At 39.3% G+C, this 22,475-nt stretch overlaps 1 protein-coding gene across 1 annotated transcript in view; it reads right to left on the minus strand.

Annotated features, from left to right (window-relative positions):
- Positions 1-22,475, minus strand: part of LOC117524095 (anosmin-1) — a 165,003-nt gene that overhangs the window by 21,292 nt on the left and 121,236 nt on the right. Inside the window, exon 11 of the mRNA XM_034185826.1 lies at positions 660-674. Coding sequence (XP_034041717.1) covers positions 660-674 — 15 coding nt within the window. The remainder of the gene's footprint in view (positions 1-659; positions 675-22,475) is intronic.

Here is a 22,475-nt window from a genome sequence, read left to right on the forward strand (position 1 = left end):
ACATCTTCTTCATGCATAATTGGTGTTCTGTAACCGGTAGAGCGCAGCACTATTACTGCAGGGGTTAGAGGTTCAACTCTTCTAGAGCTGCTTATAATGAACGCACTAATAGTACTTGGTATTTGCTTCCTAAAATGAAGGTGCTCCAAATGAATGCAGATGAGCCGTCAGTGTACTTTGGCCATTCATGCATCAGCCATTTCCCCTGATAATACTCTGCCTGAAAACTTCCAGTAATTTACAACAATTAAGGTCCTTGTGACTCAACAACTGCCAAATTTGTCCGGCTCCGAGTTGTGTGCGACCTTGCACATGTCTGAACAACCATTTGTTCTCATTCACATATTGTGGGTCCAGAACTGTACTGCTACACATCCACATGACCTCTGCCAAGCTAGTGAAGAGAATTATGGGAAATCAATGGACGCACTGAAATGCACCATTGCCGCTGCAGTCAGGTGCCGGGCTTGAACAGCAACAACAACAGATGGCGGAGCTCAATGTTCACATGGAATATAGAGTAAAGCAGACAAAATCCAGCATGCAAGAAGCCAAAGTCAAGGCTTTCTCTGACAATATACTAAGTTGTAACAGCCACAGGAATGAAGACAGTAAGGGCTATGACAATGTGACATCTGACCGCAATGACTGACATTCACATGAATGATTGAACTCTGACTTTGCCAACTAAGTGTGTATCACATATTGTCCAAATTGTGTTGAAATACAATATTTTGACAATGGGTTTTGCCAAAAAGAATTCTTTCTGGGCAATGTCAGGGTAAACATTCACTGACACAAGTTCATTAGAAACCAACAAAAGAATCTCGGCGAAGTAGACCAATAAGCAGACGGGATTGACCTCAGGCTAATTTGACATCATGTGGGCAATTCCAGAACCCACCTCCGTATGTGGAGGGAGCTGACCTTTATCAAACCAAAACCTTTAAGGGATATTCTGCAGTTATTGTCATGCACATGCCAAGTTTGTTGGTAATCGGACCATAGAAGTAGGGAAACAAACATTTCTCATAGGTCTTGCCACTCATTCTTCTGGAGGTTGAAGCTGTGGTAAGGTAGGCTAAAATAAAACTAAAAAAAAAAATAATATAATTTATAAAACTGTTTCCACTTCAAGCTTCTTCTCATACCCATCTCGGTACTGGCCTGTACCACTGTGCCTAGTGGCAATGTACAATTATGAAGCTGAAAAGCCACATGACACTCTCAGAATGTTGGACCATACAATGTCAAAGTGTGATATATGGGGCGTTTCACTCACTGCCTTGCGAGTGGGTACACGCTTCACAAAAGGTGCAAAGGTAATCGGTCCCAAGCTGGCACCCAGTTTTCATGTATGGCTCCACACAGTAAGTGTGAGCAATGGCACTGGTCAGCCGGCTGAACTGCTAATGAAAGGCAACGTCTGTCCCCACAACCTGTAAACGTGGCAAGAGTTCAATACCTTCCCCAGTGAAGAGCATAAAAACCAGTCATGTGGTCAGTAATATGGACCAATAAATAAAAGGTGGATGAAATGTGACCACTGTTGCCAAAAGCTCTGAGTAGAACAGCAGAGATGATATTTTTCTTTAGTTGTATGAGGAAGCCTACCAAACCACCAAATTAAGAAGATGAAAACCGCACATGTAACATGTGGCACATTTTTAGATGGTTATTGATTTTTCATTCAGGACAAAAACATTCATAATTGGTCCAGTATTGCGTTAGAACACTAACATCACTGAGGGCTAAAACAGTTATGTAGTGGAATCCTATGGGGCTAGTGAAAACACCTCAAAGTAAACATCTTTTTCGCAACGCTGCTCTCCACCACGTCCATTTGAGCCGACTATTAACGACTTCTGCTTCATTGCTAAACAATATGAAGGAGCTCCTCAATAGCAATCAGCTTGTGTGGATCAGTGGAAAGAGTCATTTCAAAACCAGAGGAAGGCTAAGGTAAGTCACTGCCTATACACTCAATCATTGTTAAAAGTTATTTTACATTTACTGAGGTAAACAGGCACAATGTATCTCTGTAGCAATTCTTTCAAGCTACCAAGAATTTGTGTCCATGCCATGGTGACAAGAAGCGGTTTATGTTGATGTTTATCACTTGCCCCATTGCCCCCACTGCAGAGCTGTTTAACCCTTGGCAGTGTTAATATTCTAACTCTGTATTGGCCAAGTATCATTGTTTGGTTTCTTAATAAAAATTTGAACCTCTCCTGTCCTCTAAAATAGGGCTCACACTGAAAAACCCCAGAGTACGGTGACTCAATGACAATAACTTCGATTTACTGAGCTAACCAATTAGTTATTCGCAAAATCAATCCATCTTTACCTGAATCATTATTCTGGGAGGTGCTGAAGTGGAGTGAAGCCTTGGAGCTCTTCAGACGCACCTGTTCCCCAGTAAGTAATGGCCTGAAGCTCCACGGTGAAAGTGTTGTTTGCCTGTAGTCCCTCCAGATCCACCCCAGTTCTGAGCCTGTGACACAACAACAACAAAAAACACTATATATGCTGCCTCGTGGCCTCATTTCAAAGCTCTGTCACACAAGTCCAACAAAGACCAGGCCGTTTATTAAGAACACGTGTGGTGCTCAGGAAGGCATCGTGGTGAGGTAGATAGCCTTCATGGGTGTGCGTGTTGTCAGAACCTCCCAGGGCTTCTTCACCGTGTTTGACTTACAGCATTCCACCATCAGCACGAGCTTCATCACTTCTTATTGACTGTGGGTATTTTGACATTCCTCGACCAGGGGGTTGCTTTTGCAGCCCGGAGGTGCAGAAGTGGAAACCAGTAGTACATGTGTCGGTAGGTGTCTGGTGTCTCCCACCTCTATCTCCTCTGTGCCACATCTGCTGTGCATTTCTAAAACTAATTCAGCACAAGATCCTTCAGACGGGGACCGTCTAGACAAGCTGCCTTTCTCATCGCTACTCAAGTGAAATGTTCTTTGCACAGCCTCGCTACTCCACGTTATCAGGTTACATTTATTGATTATTCAAATGAACATGCACGAGTACCTCACTTAGCTTTTAAAAATGCAAAAACTATTCAACTATTCATGTATGAATGTTTGACTATGTTACCAATCAGATGAAGTCCACTTCATTTATTCACCATGGGCACTCATAAATATGTAATTTGATATTTAGAAGAAAAAAACACATGCATTATGGCATCAAACGTTTACAGCTCAGGTGTCTATTTCATACAATCAAGAAGACCTTTTAGCTGAGGAATATATTTACCGAAGCAGAAGGTGGTGGTAATGCACCATTATGTTGGATATCAAGTGCCATACAGCAAGAAGAAAGGGAATAAAAATGTCTGAGTGGGAAGCATTTGTTGGATCTCAGAGTAAATAATCCCTTCTGCTGTCCCTTGATTTTCTTTTTTTCACCCCCACTCGAGGGTTGATGTTGATTTCGTTTTACACGGATGCTGTTCCGCACACAACTCCACATTACATGGAGAAATGGCAGGTGTGGGGTTTGAACCAGGAATCTTCCGCACTGAAACCAAACGCAATTACTACTTGGCCACCATCCCTGCTGTTGGATCTCAGAGAATGAGTGAAATTAATAAATCATACTCTCAAACTGAAAGAGCTGCTCTTGAATGAAGAGAATAAATGACTTCACACTAATCAGCACTCCCACTTCTTTGAAGTTTGTGGGACAGCCAGGAACTGCAACAAGGAGGAGAGCTAGGCTAAGGTAAAGCTCACTATAATATTTAAAGCTATACAGGGGTTCTAAAACATTATTTACTTTTAAATGTTTTGCTCTGAACAGACATTTTTGCTGTTCATTATGTGTTTTTTATTCCTTTTCATACTGCATTTGCAGATGCAACCAAGTGATCATACTGTAATAGTAGAAAGGAAAAAAACTCCCTCAGGGATTTTTTGATATAGGAAGAAATGTCAAGCACTCTAGATTCAGTGGGGTGACAATCTGCTTTGGTCATATGAACAATAATGCACAAAAGAGTGAATTGTTAAAACGTAGTGACAGAAGTATTGCAGTTAAGCAACCATAGCATTATTGTCCAGTGTTCACAATGACATAGATCTCCAGGATGTAAAGACCAGAGTTCTGGTCAAATAGACCACATAAGTAAATCAGTGATTTCATTGACGCCACATCAGTCACTGATTGAGAACATTCGCCAGTTCTCACCCCAACCCTGATGCAATGAAAACTGCTACAAAATGTCTCACATCCACAGGCAAGTTCTCTGATGTAGACTGCACACATCACTGTGTAAGATGAGTTACACTCAGACACATTCTAATCATTATCATTACATCTAACATTATCCCTTCTATTATCAGTTGAGTCACACGCTAAATAGATGCAGTTGTAAAGGTTCTGTTATTCCAAAGAGCCCTGTGATGAACTAGCGGCTTGTCCAGGGTCTACCCGCCCAATGACCGTGGGGACAAGCTCCAGCTCGCCCACGACCGTAACTGAAATAAGCAGTTATAGACAGGGGTGCACATAACTGGTACGCATTGTGCTTGTGTGCGCTGAACATTGATGCACAGCATTTTCCAGCAATTTGTCATTGCTTTCCTCTTATGATGCGCTTCCCTTGTGTTTTCTGCTGCGCATCATTTATTTTTAGCATGCACAAGCACCATGAGTACCAGTTATGTGCATGCCTGGTTATAGATAATGAATGAATGTATTCAAAATAAACTACTCTGGTGCATAAATATGGAAAATAAAGAACTAATACTCAAAGATGTACATGGGTTGCTCATGTTACAGATGTAAATCCATGTGTTTATGGTATAACTCTGGGATTAAACCCAAGCAGCGGGGGCTTGGTGGCCACTAGAACTAGTCTGATCTAGGCTGATTTCACAATACATGCAACTTCGAAATCAGCTGATCCTCATTTCCATCATGCATGTGATGATTATACTATTATCATCACCTTGCAACAAACCCCCACATGACCAGCATTTGGCACACAGGTACATGGTGCATTATGTAAGCAAAACAAACAGCTTCTCTACTGATTTGTTCATCAACCATTTGAAATTTTAATCATTTAACTTTCATCATATGTGCTTTAAACTTACAGACTTACAAGATGATAGCATTTATTGATTTTGAGTTATTGTGGTAAAGTGGAGGGGACGGACCCAGTCACTTATCTCCCAACTCAAAGTTATTTTTGTAACAAAACTGTGCAGTACAGCCGTTTAATTTAACATTATTGAGCATCTGTAGCTGTGTGCAGCAGCTTAATGTCATTTTCACAAATTAACGGTATCTGTGTGTCTCCACTCAGAGGCTGCAGATTTATCACACATTATTCTCGTTGGCATTCTGCACATTGCTGTTAGGATTTAATTAACTAAAGGAGAAGATGTGTGCAAGGCAGCTGTGGATGACGGATTGGCTCAAGACAAGAAACTCCCATGTGCGCGCGGCGCGCACCCACAACACACACCACACACACACACACACACACACACACACACACACACCACACATCACAATTCCCACATCTTTGGAGTACGACTCCCATGTTACACCATCAAAAACCAAACAAGCGCACAAACCCAATTTCAGTGTCATGAAAATACCCATTAGAGGCGGCCGTTACGATGTCACAAAACTCGGGCTCACTGTGTCACTTTGTGCTCGCTTTACTGCCTTTCAACTAACTGCAAATAATTAAATGTCCCATTTCTTCTTCATTGTTTCTTCCTCTAAGGGTCTTTTGCGGATCATTTGAGTGATGTGGAGGCCGGAGGAGGAGGCGCTGGGACCTTTTTGGATAAAGCCCTTCAGTCTCAGACAGGAGGAAAACACAGAGAGTGTGAGAACATATCTCAGAGTGAAACAGAGCGAGAAGATTACCCCGTTGGTGGTCTTTTCCTCTTCTTCTTTGATGGCACTGTGGACTTTCCAGGCACGGTCCAGCTCCAGAAGAGTTTGTAGTGATGTACGGGAATATCGGGTTCCTCCGGCAGGGTCCAGTTGAGACGAGCCGTCACCAGGCCTTCGTCGCCGAGCGTCACATTGGTGACGCGTAAACTGGTCGGCCTGGGAGGAGCGGTAGGATCTGTAGACATAGCAACAATGAGCAACAACAGAGTCAGTTGCTGCAGTTTACATCTGTGGACATTTAGGGGAGGAGGACAAAGAGGCCCTCAGGCTCGCTTATATAACAAATATCTTGTCCAGGCTGAGTTTTTGCAAGTATGATTTCAAACCGAGTGCATTACAAGCCAAGACATCTTTCAGCACTTTGCCGTTTGCAGTTGGGTTTGACACTGTGTACGGTAATTAGTCCTCCACTGACAATCCACCATGAGATGTTATGACAGGCATCCTGTCAGTTCTATGACAGCGCTGGTTACGACTGAAAGCAGAGGTCAGAGGTTACCCAACACATGCTGCTCACTTCGGCTGCACGCTCACATCCCAACAAGCGCCTGTGTTCAGAGTACGGTAATGTGGAGGTTCTAAACCTGGTCTACTGTGGAGTGCTGTGCTGGGGAGGCGGAACCGTGTGTCACACAACAGATCAAAGAATAATCCTCACTGTAAAACCTGAGAAACTCAAGATAATGTTACGGAGTCTTTATTGTCATTGTAACAGGTGCAACGAAAGGTAAGGTGCAAGCCTTTCAGTGCAAATAGAAACCTGCGTAAACCACGTGAAGACTTGAAAGGGCTGGGGAAGAAAATAAAATAAACATAAAATTTAACAGATTGAAAAAGGTATGTCTAGAGCGCAAAATAAAACATTTTTAATAAATTGGAAAAAAATTAAGCAAGTACGTAGTAGCAAAAAAGAGATACATATAAAAAGAGAAAAGTGTACAAAACTGTGGATATTTCAGTGGCAGTGGATATTGCACAACAAATATTGCACCCATTTCAACTGTGGCATGTGACCTGGTTATTTGCTTCCAGTGGCATTCAAAGCTCTAACAGCAGTTAAGTAGAAACTGTTTTTCAATCTATTTGTACTTGTTTTAATGGCCCTGGACTGTCTGCCTGATGGCAGTAGCTCAATCAGAGAGTGACCAGGGTGTGACAAGTCCTTTAGGATGGTATCGACTCTCCTGAGACAGTATGAGCCATGAAGGTGTCCCAGTGTGGGTAGAAGGCACCCTGTGATCTTTTCTGTTGGATTGGTAATCTCAAACGTAATCTCAAACATTTTATCATTTGAGTATCACTACAGCACCATTGGAATTTTGAGCCACATGACAAGATGCCATGATACACTGGGAAACCCACTTTCTCAACCTGCCATACAAGGGTCAACAGTGCTCTTGCTGTCCTCATGGGGTTGAAGAAACAAGGCAGAAAGTGACTAAATAAACCAAAACTGACAACCAATTAACACAGATCATCATAACTCCCGCTGGAAAGACTGCCAGATAAAATCTGGACAGATTTCATGCAAAGGATTTGCTGGATATCTGCTGGACAGGTAAGACCACCCTCACTCTGCTGTCAGTTGTCAATAATAATGTTAGAGTGAGAACATTTGCTGTTTTTTTACCAAAATGAATCAGTGAAGAGACTGAAGTTTTATTTAAGATTTTTCGAAAGATTTTCCTTGTAAATTGGAAAATCCCAGTTCCTAGTTTCCAGCAAATGCAGCACTAACGCTAAACCTTGCACATACGCATCCTACTTCATGTTTTCTGTAGCATCTCAGAGAAAACACTATTTGCCATGATATCCCCCACATAACCAATTAAATTAGAGGTAATTTTGTAATATACCACCAAAATAAGTATATATTATTTAAAACAAATTTTATCACAAAGTAAATTTTGTAAGCACTACAAGTTTACGTTCATTAACCAACCAAGTCTGTATTACTCAATTGTAATTATTGATATTGGAATAATTCAACTTTGGTTTGGTAATGGTTTTCTTTAAAATTCTATTTAAAAACCTAGATGTATTAGAATAGTGTTAGCAATCAAACATCTAAGTATTCACCTAATCTTTTGTTAGCAAGAAATTCATTTATGAAAAATTAGCTTAACAGGTGATATACAAGAGTGAATGAGGCACCCGTACCGGGAGTCCAACATCCACCGTACACTCAAAAATACAGAAATAATAAAAGTTATGAAATAACACTAGCAGCCTACTTTTTAATAGTCTAATAATGTATAACAATCCTGCAGGACTGCAATAAACCAGTATGCAGTGACCATATATTTGGATGTTATTGTACCACTAACCTACCAGCAACTTTAAAAAGTAGGTTTCATGTATTATTTTGTTACTTTTATTATCCCATTATTTCTGGATAATGAAGAATCTGAATGAGCTAATCAGCTTTTGGCAGAGCAGATAGAGATGGAAAAATCAAAGTTTACAAGACAGTTGTGAGACCAGCAATGTTGCACGGCTTAGAGACGGTGGCACTAACAAAAAGACAGGAGGCGGAGCTGGAGGTGGCAGAACTGAAGATGTTGTGATTCTCTTTGGGAGTGAAGAGAATAGACAGGATTAGGAATGAACATATCAGAGGGACAGCTCAGGTGGGACGGTTTGGAGACAAAGTCAGAGAGGCGAGATTGAGTTGGTTTGGACATGTGCAGAGGAGGGACCGAGGGTATATGGGTGATTCTTTAACTACAGGCACTATTGGCCTTGTAAATGTAATTTCCACCACACCATTGCCTTACAATATAAAGCGCCTTGGGGCAACTGTTTGTTGTGATTTGGCGCTATATACATGTGCTCTGATGTCACTGTTTATCTCCACAGAAACTACCCACACAATCTTTCATACAAACTGTTTAAAGGGACATTTTAAAGGGACATTTAAAGGGAGGGGAGGTGATGGTCTAGTGGTTAAGGTGTTGGGCTTGAGACCAGAAGATCCTGGGTTCAAATCCCCGCCTGACTGGAAAATCACTAAGGGCCCTTGGGCAAGGTCTTTAATCCCCTATTGCTCCCGGTGTGTAGTGAGCGCCTTGTATGATAGCACCCTGACATCGGGGTGAATGTGAGGCATTATTGTAAAGCACTTTGAGCGTCTGATGCAGATGGAAAAGCGCTATATAAATGCAGTCCATTTACATTATTGTTGTGGTGGAAATTATAGCAATAGTGTGGGACAACTACATTTCGTTTAAAAAAAATCACAACAGTTGTATGACATTGAATACCCCAATTATGTTTTGATTATTTTACTGATATTTATTCAGAGATATTTTAAAACATTAGAAAAAACGTTTTTTACTATTCATTTTCATCATTGAAGATCATAAATCTGTGTGTGGGACAAGCACAAAACGGCAATATTTGCATATAATGATGCTGAAAAAAGGTGAAAAAGTCATCATAGACTACTAGGCCAAATTTCTTAAAACACTTTCATTGTAAAGATAACTATAAAAGTGTGAAATTTCCCCTTTTTTCTGTTTTTCATAAAATATGATTAAGGGACATAAAAGTGCCCGTAGTCTAAGAATCACCCATATAGGGAGAAGGATGCTGAGGATGGAGCCACCAGGCAGGACGAGAAGAGGGAGGCCAAAGAGGAGGTTTATGGGTGTGCTGAGGGAGGACATGCAGGTGGTTGGTGTGACAGAGGAAGATACAGAGGACAGGGTGAGATGGAAACGATTGATCTGCTGTGGTGACTCCTAACGGGAACAGCCAAAAGAAAAAGAAGATAGAGATAGAAAAATGTGCAGGTGAGGCAGTCCCGAGGATCGGGAGTGGGAACTACTGTCTCAGACGATAGTTTTGGTCAGTCTGTTTTGCATAGTCGTGGCATGTGGTAAATAGTCCCTCATGATAATGTCATCAACAACATATGATGTAAGGTATCATAAGATGCGGCTGAGTGTTAATAACAACACTATAGGTTAGACAAATGTGCAGGTTAGAGAATCCCTGAGGGCCGGGGTTGGGAACTAGTGTTTTCAAAGGTAGTTTCTGTAGAAGAGATTCTTATTTAACACGAGTAGCCAACAAAAGCCCAAAGCTTATTTCCAGAAGGGCTCACGGCATGTGTCTCTCATTCCTCCCCAGCACTCCTGTTGAAGGTGCCAGTTGGGAGCGCTGCTGCAATCGGGAAGCGAACCCGGATCGCTGACATCCGAGTCCAACGTGCAAACCATTACACCATCACCTCCCTGTGATGTCAGTCAATTTATATATATTGGATGTGGCACACAGTAAATAGTCCCTCTGAAAATTTGTAATGTCACCAACAATACATGATGCAAGTTATTATAAAATGCAACAGTCCATTAATAACATTGTACAACTGTAAAATTTGGAAACGTGGTTTCAGTTCATGTAGAGCTTCAAATGCTGATGCCTGATTGATATCCATGAACTTCCTTTTCAGCAGTTTGTGGAGAAATCGGAATTGCTGTCATATGAGATACTGTTAAAAGTGATCAGATCACTCAAGGGCTTGAGTACCAACATAGTTTTAATGTGATTGATGTAAAAAATGTGAACTTGCCCTTTAATTTATTAGGTTTTACAGTGTTTTAATTAGAAAAAAAAAGCCCAGCTGCTCCTCTGCCAACCTGAAACACTTATTCCTGTCTAAAAGCGCAATCATTCACCGTACCAGCCGACGTGGGCCGTGCAAGATAAATAAGCACTGACTTCTTACAAACTGCCCAAAGAAAGTATACAGGAAAATTGCACTCAGATGATACAGCCGCACTATGTAAAAACAACGGCATGACAGAACGGCTCGGAGCTCATCAAACCCCCGACAGCTCCCATCAATCTATCAACATTCTGCTGCTGATTGGTCTGACTGGGGCTCATTTTCAACCCCTGCAGCCGAATCCTTTTCCCACCTGGTGTCTGGCTCCGTCAGACAGCTATCCAAACCGCTCTGGGGAGCAAACGCACAAGAGGACTGACAGGGCAAGTCAACACGCACGCCAAACACACTAATGCCTTTTTTTTCTATTTACCGCAGTGTGTGTTATTTGGCTCAACGCGAAGCGTGTGTGTCAGGACCTTTGTCAGCGCTAAGCACTTTTATCTGCAGCATCGATGTGAATAAACGACTCGAATTAAGTAAAGCGGTTCGATTAAATATGTGAAAAGTTGCGTCTGACGCCGTTTCATCTCGGTGTATCTGAGCTGGTGCCTCGACACGTCAAACACGTCCTATCTGATTGGATCAGATGAAACTCTAGACACAATATACATTTGTAAACCATATCCCGGGAACCGCACAATCGGTCACTGGAATCACCGGCCTCAGAGGATGTTCATTCAGTTGTTTAATTTTGTAGAAAAAAAGCAGATCACAGACATGACACAAAACTAAAGTCATTTCAAATGGCAACTTTCTGGCTTTAAGAAACACTATAAGAAATCAAAAAAAAAAATTGTGGCAGTCAGTAACGGTTACTTTTTTAGACCAAGCAGAGGAAAAAAATATGGAATCACTCAATTCTGAGGAAAAAATTATGGAATCATGAAAAACAAAAGAACGCTCCAACACATCACTAGTATTTTGTTGCACCACCTCAGGCCTTTTATAACAGCTTGCAGTCTCTGAGGCATGGACTTAATGAGTGACAAACAGTACTCTTCATCAATCTGGCTCCAACTTTCTCTGATTGCTGTTGCCAGATCAGCTTTGCAGGTTGGAGCCTTGTCATGGACCATTTTCTTCAACTTCCACCAAAGATTTTCAATTGGATTAAGATCCGGACTATTTGCAGGCCATGACATTGACCCTATGTGTCTTTTTGCAAGGAATGTTTTCACAGTTTTTGCTCTATGGCAAGATGCATTATCATCTTGAAAAATGATTTCATCATCCCCAAACATCCTTTCAATTGATGGGATAAGAAAGTGTCCAAAATATCAATGTAAACTTGTGCATTTATTGATGATGTAAAGACAGCCATCTCCCCAGTGCCTATACCTGACATGCAGCCCCATATCATCAATGACTGTGGAAATTTACATGTTCTCTTCAGGCAGTCATCTTTATAAATCTCATTGGAACGGCACCAAACAAAAGTTCCAGCATCATCACCTTGCCCAATGCAGATTCGAGATTCATCACTGAATATGACTTTCATCCAGTCATCCACAGTCCACAATTGCTTTTCCTTAGCCCATTGTAACCTTGTTTTTTCTGTTTAGGTGTTAATGATGCCTTTCGTTTAGCTTTTCTGTATGTAAATCCCATTTCCTTTAGGCGGTTTCTTACAGTTCGGTCACAGACGTTGACTCCAGTTTCCTCCCATTCGTTCCTCATTTGTTTTGTTGTGCATTTTCGATTTTTGAGACATATTGCTTTAAGTTTTGTCTTGATGCTTTGATGTCTTCCTTGGTCTACCAGTATGTTTGCCTTTAACAACCTTCCCATGTTGTTTGTATTTGGTCCAGAGTTTAGACACAGCTGACTGTGAACAACCAACATCTTTTGCAACATTGCGTGATGATTTACCCTCTTTTAAGAGTTTGATAATCCTCTCCTTTGTTTCAATTGACATCTCTCATGTTGGAGCCATGATTCATGTCAGTCCACTTGGTGCAACAGCTCTCCAAGGTGTGATCACTCCTTTTTAGATGCAGACTAACAAGCAGCTCTGATTTGATGCAGGTGTTAGTTTTGGGGATGAAAATTTACAGGGTGATTCCATAATTTATTCCTCAGAGTGAGTCCATATTTTTTTCCCTCTGCTTGGTCTAAAAAAGTAACCGTTACTGACTGCCACAATTATTTTTCCTGATTTCCTGAACATCCTCCGAGGTCGGTGATTCCATAATTATTGCCAGGGGTTGTATACAGTAGTGTTCAGAATAATAGTAGTGCTATGTGACTAAAAAGATTAATCCAGGTTTTGAGTATATTTCTTATTGTTACATCAGAAACAAGGTACCAGTAGATTCAGTAGAATCTCACAAATCCAACAAGACCAAGCATTCATGATATGCACACTCTTAAGGCTATGAAATAAAAAAAAAGGGGGTGTTCACAATAATAGTAGCATCTGCTGTTGACGCTACAAACTCAAAACTGTTATGTTCAAACTGCTTTTTTAGCAATCCTGTGAATCACTAAACGTATTTAGTTGTATAACCACAGTTTTTCATGATTTCTTCACATCTGTGAGGCATTAATTTTGTTGGTTTGGAACCAAGATTTTGCTCCTTTACTAGTGTGCTTGGGGTCATTGTCTTGTTGAAACACCCATTTCAAGGGTATGTCCTCTTCAAGTATGTTGACATATCCAAACTGATCCATGATACCTGGTATGTGATATATAGGCCCAACACCAGGAGAAACATGCATATCATGATGCTTGCACCACCATGCTTCACTGTCTTCACTGTGAACTGTGGCTTGAATTCAGAGTTTGGGGGTCGTCTCACAAACTGTCTGTGGCCCTTGGACCCAAAAAGAACAATTTTACTCTCATCAGTCCACAAATATTCCTCCATTTCTCTTTAGGCCAGTTGATGTGCTCTTTGCCAAATTGTAACCTCTTCTGCACGTCTTTTATTTAACAGAGGGACTTTGCGGGGGATTCTTGCAAATAAATTAGCTTCACACAGGCGTCTTCTGTCACAGCACTTACAGGTAACTCCAGACTGTCTTTGATCATCCTGGAGCTGATCAATGGGTGAGCCTTTGCCATTCTGGTTATTCTTCTATCCATTTTGATGGTTGTTTTCCGTTTTCTTCCGCATGTCTTTTTTTTTTTTTTGTCCATTTTAAAGCATTGGAGATCATTGTAGATGAACAGCCTATAACAGCACCTGCGTATAAGTTTTCCCCTCTCCAATCAACGTTTTAATCAAACTATGCTGTTCTTTTGAACAATGTCTTGAACGTCCCATTTTCCTCAGGCTTTCAAAGAGAAAAGCATGTTCAACAGTTGCTGGCTTCATCCTTAAATAGGAACAAACATCCTTAAATGTTTGTTCCACAAAATTGACAAACTCACTGACTGAATGCCACACTACTATTATTGTGAACACCCCATTTTCTACTTTTTTTTTTACTAATAGCCCAATTTCATAACCTTAAGAGTGTGCATATCATGAATGCTTGGTCTTGTTGGATTTGTGAGAATCTACTGGTACCTTGTTTCCCATGTAACAATAAGAAATATACTCAAAACCTGGATTAATCTTTTTAGTCACATAGCACTACTATTATTCTGAACACTACTGTATGTGCAAAGAAATGCAGTAACGCTGTCTGTTGTGCATCGACCTTTATCTCACCGCCTTTAAAGTGGAGCTATTGAGAAGGTGCATGGAAAGCCGTGTTGCCTGGATACATGTTAAAATACATAAACCCTCCTGTGTTTGCTGAAAAGGTTACCATCTGAAACATACAAATAACTCAGTTTGAGGTTTCGCACACATAAATCAGACTGTGCGCACATGCAGCTTAACTTTGTGGTGTCTCACTTTGTTTTCTTGCAGACATTTCCACATTTTGTTTTATGAGGTTGACAGGCTGGTAGGCAGTAGAGGGATTTAATGTCAGTCAAACACACAAGTGCTCCGAGACGTAGAGTGCCTTGTTCAGGGGTGCCCGACCTCAGTAATGTTAACTCACTGCAGCTCTTGAGCTGGATGACCTGTTTATTTGGACTTGCAGAGCGCATGTCTCAGGCTCCTGGACCGATCAGTGACTCCGCTGTACGCCGAGTCTGCCATTACGGCTTTTTTGTGCCAAAATAAGCAAGAGCAGCCGCCAAGTGTTGGAGCCCTGGGAGGAGAAGTTTGTCTATTTACTGCTCACAGCAGTTTCAATTAAACACCCAGCAATGGAAATTGGTTAAGGATTATTTTATTACTTCGCAGTTTGTACATTTTCTACCTTGGAAAAATAACATGTAACATAAGACTGTATTTACAATTCCATTTTTACAAAATGTCTTTACAAGATTTTTTGTTCTTTTGTTAAAAAAACAAAACACTAAAACACACAAAGCACACACATTCACACATATCCAAATCAAACTTTGTAATACACACATAAATAAATATAGACATTCACTGACTGCTTCACGACAAATATTTCTACAGCCAAGAACATGTACAATTCATCATTTCCACACAAGTTATAATTTCATTAATAAACATCACATATTACTCCCAATATAGTTCTTTGTTAATCTGTTAATGAAATATTGCTAACATATTCAAAAGAGGTAACAGACATTATTTCATGCCGACAGAATGCTAATGGTTGTCATGCAAAACCATTACAAGCTTTCAATTTGAAGCCAGTAATTCATTTATAGGTTTTTTTTTTTTTTTTTTTTTAAATCAAATGTACTACATGCAACATACTATGCGGAATATTTGGGGTTAGACAACAATGAATTTAGTTACATTATCCATCAGTACTGACTGAAGTCCTAAACGCCATTTTTCTTGGGTACCAAAATAAATAATTTGTCCATCTTCATGACAGTTAATTTGCACTTCTGTGGAATTTCACACCTTTCACGTTCAAGCATCTTCAGTCAAGTAATTATTTTTACACCCAAACTAATTTCATGCCAATAATCTGTTCATCTGCTGTCTCACATCAGGTCACATTGGAAATAATAATTGTGTGGTCTGAAAGTACTGGAAGATCAAGGCCAATTCAAGAAAGGTGTGAGCTGAAAAGATAAATACGAGAAGACAGTTTAAAATGTCAGCTTCTATTTTCTGGTAAATGCATCTAAATGTGTTAAAGGTCCTATAAATGACATTTAAAATATTAACACAGCAGACAACAACTATTTTCTATCTAAAGATGTAGTGGTGTCATAACATCCTGCGCATAGAATGATGCAACACTCCCTGTGTGTGTGTTGTAATCAGAGCTTTTCTGTTAGGTGTTTTCATAGCGACTGCCTACAAGTGCACTTTTAGTACATGTTAGTCCCATCCTACGAAACCACTGCCTCTCCCCATGTGTATGAAGACGCAGTAATGAGCGAAATCCCACATAGTGTCGTAGATTCAAGATGGCAGAGACAGTCGCCGACATTTTCAGAAAGGTATCACAATCCACCTTTCAAAGAACACAGGATGCAAACGACTCAACAGTAAGAATCAAAAGGCCAGACAGGAATTTGCAGTTTTACAGAATGATTATGCCAATATTAACCTCTGTGGAAGAAAACCCAAAGTGTGGAGATAGAAAAGCTGTGTTCATGACCCAAAACACACAAGTTCATTTGGGAAAAATGGTGGAGGTAGTGTTGTGGCTTTGGCTTTCATGGCGCTTCTGGAACGTGCCCACTAATCTTATACTGACGTGGTAAACTCATGATGGTAGCAGCAGAAGGAATACAGAAGGCTATAGATACATTTTCAAAGAAATACATTAAAAATAATAGAACTGAACTTCATCACGAATCAAGAAGATGATCCAAAATGCACCTTTAACTCAACAAAATATCAAATCGGGGGGACAAAAGTGGAAGGTCCCAGACTGGACAAGATAATGAGTAGACCTTAATCAAACTGAACATGCATTTCACTTCCTGAAGACAAGACTGAAGAGAGAATTGTAGCGGACCAGATATGTGAAATGATTGTGCATTTTATAGTTGATGCACCAAGTGTTGCGCAGATATTGTGTGATATGCAAACGCAGGGGTGGTGGCCAATCAGTTAAGTACACTTGTTTTAAGTGCGGAAGGTTTCTGGTTCAAGGCCACTCCTGCCTATTCTCCATCTAATGTGTAGTTGTGTCACTGAGGGGAACGACACTTCATTTGTGTTTGTAAAACATATCAATAATTTTTTTAAAGATATTACGGAACGGCATGGCGGCCATCTTGCAATTTGCTATATCTTTGAGGAAAAAAAAAAAAATTGACAATGGCAGGATGTCAATTTGTTTTAATTATTATATACCAAACAATGCCTGTGCAAAATTTGTTTTCATATATCTACAGTGCTATATGTTACACACAAAAATGGTCATTATCTATATTTTTTTACATACCAAAAGCATTCCAACCACAGTTACATTAATTAAAAATGAAGAAAAAGAGGTTGAGGTGATATTTATTTTTTTTATTATATATCCAACAATGTCTGTGCAAAATTTGGTGCCTTTACCATAAAATGTACAACTGTAGTGTTATTTTATATAGCCGAGCCCCTCTATTGTGTCAAACACTAAAAGAGGCTGTTGTTAAAATCAACCTTTAAATACATAATGTCAATGAGTTGTAGGCTTGATGCAGTGTTTGCAAGCCACTGATAGAGATCTAAATATAAAGTGTGATTTACTTTCAGACTTACGAGTTCCACTGTTTTTGCTAGTCTAAAATCTGGGTGGTCTGGTACAAAAGGTGATATCTCGATATAAATCCCAGCTGCCATTCTGAACTGTCTTCTCATAATTCATATTTTGATCTAAAACTCAAACATCTTCAGTGTTGTTGCCCCAGTATTTCCGGTGAAGAATGTTTTTGTACAAGTTAAACTGTTGGACCACCAAAATGTTAAGCAAATCCTGGGTTCTATTTTAAAGTGGACAACTTGGGTATGAATGAACAAAGACTTTACAGTCAAAACGTAACTATACAGAAAACCTGTCTGCTGACATATCAGTCAAAGAAGGGATAAGGAGAATAACTTATGCATTGTGACGTTTAAGGACCCATATTTCACGAGCAGGAGGGTCAGTTCATGGTGTGGAGCTGTGTTTCTGTTTGGTTCCACACATTCCTTCCCTGACAGAGAGGAGCTGAGAACCATCAGTACTTCTCCGTTTTGGATTGCCTCGTTTTCTAGCTCAGTGTCTCTCTACTGTTGGCTTGTGATGATGGGAGTGATGCTGCCGCAGTCTGGGTCCTATCAAACAGAGTCAGACAGCCACATTTTAGTGATAATTATCCACATATATACAACTTTGTGTGACTTTTTATTGATGCACCGTAATGAACTAATATCTTATAGATACAAAGGTAACTCAAGAAATTATTCAATGCTTTGTTGCTAACATACAGTACAATAGTGAATGGGTGTGCAATCTGTTACGTCATGGATTTTGTTGAGCCGTATGTGCCATCACTTATCTAGCAGAAAGAAATAAACGGACTGCATTTATATAGCACTTTTCCATCTGGATCAGACAATCAAAGCGCTTTACAAATAGTGCCTCACATTCACCCCGATGTGAGGGTACTGCCATACAACGTAGTCACTACACACCGGGAGCAACTAGGGGATTAAGAACCTTGCTCAAGGGCCCTTAGTGATTTTCCGGTCAGGCTGGGAGTTGAACCGAGGATCCTCTGGTCTCAAGCCCAACGCTTTAACCACTACCATCACCTCCCCCTTATATGTCACCTTTCCTCTCAACTTATATGATAAAATATACTGCATTATCATCTACAGCCATGAGATGGCACTGTCTACACATGTAACAGTTGCTCCTTTACACTGATCTGAAAGAGATGCAGTCTGAGCCACACACTGGAGCAGAAGGTGGCAGTAAAGCACCATTAAGCTGTATGGCAACCACCAGAAAAGGACACGGAAAAAAACCTAAATAAGGCAGACAAATATTACTCGGCACTCGACTTGTTTGCACTTTGTGGGACAGCAAGAACAGCAGTGAGACAGAAAGCTAGGCTAACATAAGGCTAACTATAATATTATAAAAATGTATAATCAATTTAAAGGCTTATTTACATTTAGTGAGGCAAATGTGCACACGTTTAGCTCTGAGCAGATGGTTTTGTCTGTTCAGGGGCAACAAGAAGCAGCTCACGCTTGAGTTCTCCATGCCTCATACAATGACTATAATTACCCGTTAACTTCTGCTTGCTAACAAGAGTGTTGCCTTATAAATAAAGAGTGCAATAATTAAATTCATTTGCTCTGTACTGCATGAAGCGATAGCATCAGGTTTAAAAGATAAATGCGACTTATAGGCTGATGTAACTTATATGTTTTTTTCCTCTGCGTGGTGTATGCAATGTGACTAATGCTCCAGTGTGACATATAGTCCGGAAAATATGGTACTGTCCTTTCCTAATGTGAAAAAGAAGCCAGCAGGCTATGGCGGTTTTGCTCATCATGCTCTGTTTTGTGGAATAATCAGCCTGTTGACATTAGACAATCAAATTCTGGTGAATCATGTAAATCTAGACTCAAAACACATGCTTTGTTTTTGTTAAGGAGGTTTGGCGTATGAAAGGAAATGAACGTAAGAAGCTGCTAGCGGGTGACTGGTCAAGAGAAACAGATCCAGGATGGTGTTATCTGTCTCTAATAAAATTACAACAGTGCACAATAGTGCATGTGTGAAAATGTGTGAAAGCAAATCCAGAGGCTAGAAACAAATTAGAAAACAAGAACATCTAATGACTGTCAGGTGCAGTTTTAGGGTCATGGGAACACGACACTGAGACTTGAGAATCCTCCTGCAACATGTAAGATGGATGTGTGCATTGGATATGGACATGGAAATACCACTTTTGGAAAAGTGCTTGAACAGAGCAGCAGGTATCAGAGCCACCATAGGATGGTGGAACATTAAGCATCAGAATACAGACTGCACAAAAAAACCGTGAAGCTCTGCAGTGTCTGTAAGTGGAAAACCAAATGTGATACCAAGAATCACAGAGTGCACATCTGCTCAAACATGTCTGGCGCAGGCACTGAGCAGGAGCTTCAGTTTTGGAATCAGTAGATTCATGACAGGGTTTGCTGATATTAAAGATGACAAAAGTGTGAACTGCCTAAAAAGGTTAGGGGCATAAGGGCACTTCATTTTTAGAAATTACAAACACTGATTCACACAGCAGTTTCACAAAGGCTTCAAAGCTCTGCGGGATATTATCTTAAACACAGTGAGCATGATTGTTCATGTTTAGAGATGAAAACAGTGAAGCATCACTAACACTTTGTTGTAATGGACCCTGCAGTAATAAACATTAACAAACAGTTGATTAAGCACTGACTGATGTGTTTATACATCATTTTGTTTAGTAAGAATTTATTCATTGTGTTCATGTTAGTTGATGCAGTAATAAGTATTAACTAACAATGTCCTGTTAACTAATGTGTTTAGTAATCAGTTGTTAATAGTATTCATGTTAGTTAATGCTGTAATAATAATAGTAATATAATCATGGTAGTTAATGCAGGAATAAGGTTTAACTAACAATTACATGCTAATTAATGTTTAGTAATAATTTATTAACAATGATCATGTTAGTTAATGCAGTAATAAGGTTTAACTAACAATTACAGGTTAATTAATGTGGTTATTAATACCTTATTAATGACATTCCTGTTCATTAATGCAGTAATAAGGTTTAACTAACAATTACATGTTAATTAACATGTTTAGTAATACTTTATCAATAGTGTTCATGTTAGTTAATGAAGTAATAAGGTTTAACTAACAATTACATGTTAATTAATGTACTTAGTAATAATTTATTAATGGTATTCATGGTAGTTAATGAAGTATTATGTTTTAAATAACAATTACATGCTAATGTGTTTAGTAATAATTTATTAATAATGTCCATGTTAGTTAATGCAGTAATAAGGTTTAAATAACAATTACATGTTAATGTGCTTAGCAATTATTTACTAATGGAATTTCATGATAGTTAATGCAGTTATAAGTTTTTTAACTAACATTTACATGCTAATAATGTGTTTAGTAATAATTTATTAACAATAATCATGTTAGTTAATGCAGTAATAAGGTTTAGCTAACAATTACATGTTATGTGCTTAGTAATTATTTATTAATGTAATTCATGATAGTTAATGCATGTTAATGTGCTTAGTAATTATTTATTAATGGAATTCATGATAGTTAATGCAGTTATAAGTTTTTAACTAACATTACATGCTAATTAATGTGTTTAGTAATAATTTATTAATAATGTCCATATTAGTTAATGCAGTAATAAGGTTTAACTAACATTACATCTTAATTAATGTTTTAGTAATAATTTATTAATGGCATTCATGGTAGTTAATGCAGTAATAAGGTTTAACTAACAATTACACATTAATTGTTTAGTAATCATTTATCAATAGTGTTCATGTTAGTTAATGTAGTAATAAGGATTAACTAACAATTACATGTTAACTAATTAACCAAACCCCTGTAGCTACACCTTTCTGTGACATTGTCATGTTTAATGTATAGAAAACTGTTGATGTCAAGAAATGGAAATCCTGCACAAACCAATAGGACTAACATACATCCATGTAACTTCTTACAGTAAAACCATAAACATACTAACATACTACATTATCAGTTTGTTGAATTTCCATATTTTTCTATTTATTTTTTTAATCTAAAAGTGACAACTTAAAAATGCATCACCAAGTACGATGACTGAGTTTTGCGTTTTTGAGTTTCATTTGGAATTCACCTGCATTTATCAGATGATGTGTTCGCGTTGAGTGTTGAATACGGTTTAGGATGACTTTGGACAAAAACACTGCTTGTTTCCAGACATAATACACACAATGCTTTGATATTTGTGAGGTCTGCACATCATACATGCAGCCATAATTCCACTCTTTGCTTCGATCTGCAGTAAAACAACCGTAAAATCCAATCTGTCAAAACAACAACTGGCTTTCTGTGGACTTGTATCTGAATGAAATTCCCATCTGTCTGTGATTCTCCACCCACATTTGCAGCAGCAGAAAATACCGACCAGAAGTCCACAGTCGATTTGAACACAGGTTATTAAGGTGTATTTAGTGCCTTCTTTCTCAGAAATTATGCTTCCACCTAAACAAATCAATGTCTATCCTGTTTGGAGCAGAAGTAGCACCGCTTTTTAAAGAATATACAAGCAAGACAAAAAAAAAACAAAACAAACATCACATTACCAGGCAAGGTTTTAGACTAACTACTGCACACCAAAATGATTATTATTTTTTTTAATATCTTGTAGAGTACTACTGAAATGGACAAGTATTTACCACTTTCTGATCGGATCTTGATTCACTACTTACGGTGCTGAATAACTGGTAATATGTTAGGTGTCTGGAAGGTCTTGACGGTAGCGGGACCTTCTCCACCAGTGGTTATGACCTGCACCTCCAGCCTGTAGTATGTGGATGGCCTCAGGTTGGACACCACCAGCAAGTTATGATCCTAACAAGTGAAGAAAGTGCAACAGAAAACATGTATCACCCAAAATACAGCACTTTAAAGTGAAGTGACCTGATTTTTAAAAGCATCACCTGTGCAAATGCATGTTGTCTTCAGGTTCATTTTCCCTTTCTTTACTGTTCTTGTCTGTGTTTTGCTGTGTGGTGTAGGTATTAAAGTGGAGCTTTATGGGGGTGTAGAAAATGGGCTGCCAATATGCAGACCTGGGTTTGATTCCTGGTCATATTACCTGCCTTTTTTTCAAGCGTCACACATAGACCCTGAGGCCCACTGGTGTGGGTGCTTATACACATATTCCATAGTGTGAAGCAGA

Source organism: Thalassophryne amazonica, chromosome 14 (genome assembly GCF_902500255.1).
Source record: "Thalassophryne amazonica chromosome 14, fThaAma1.1, whole genome shotgun sequence".
In the NCBI taxonomy this organism is placed as follows: domain Eukaryota; kingdom Metazoa; phylum Chordata; class Actinopteri; order Batrachoidiformes; family Batrachoididae; genus Thalassophryne; species Thalassophryne amazonica.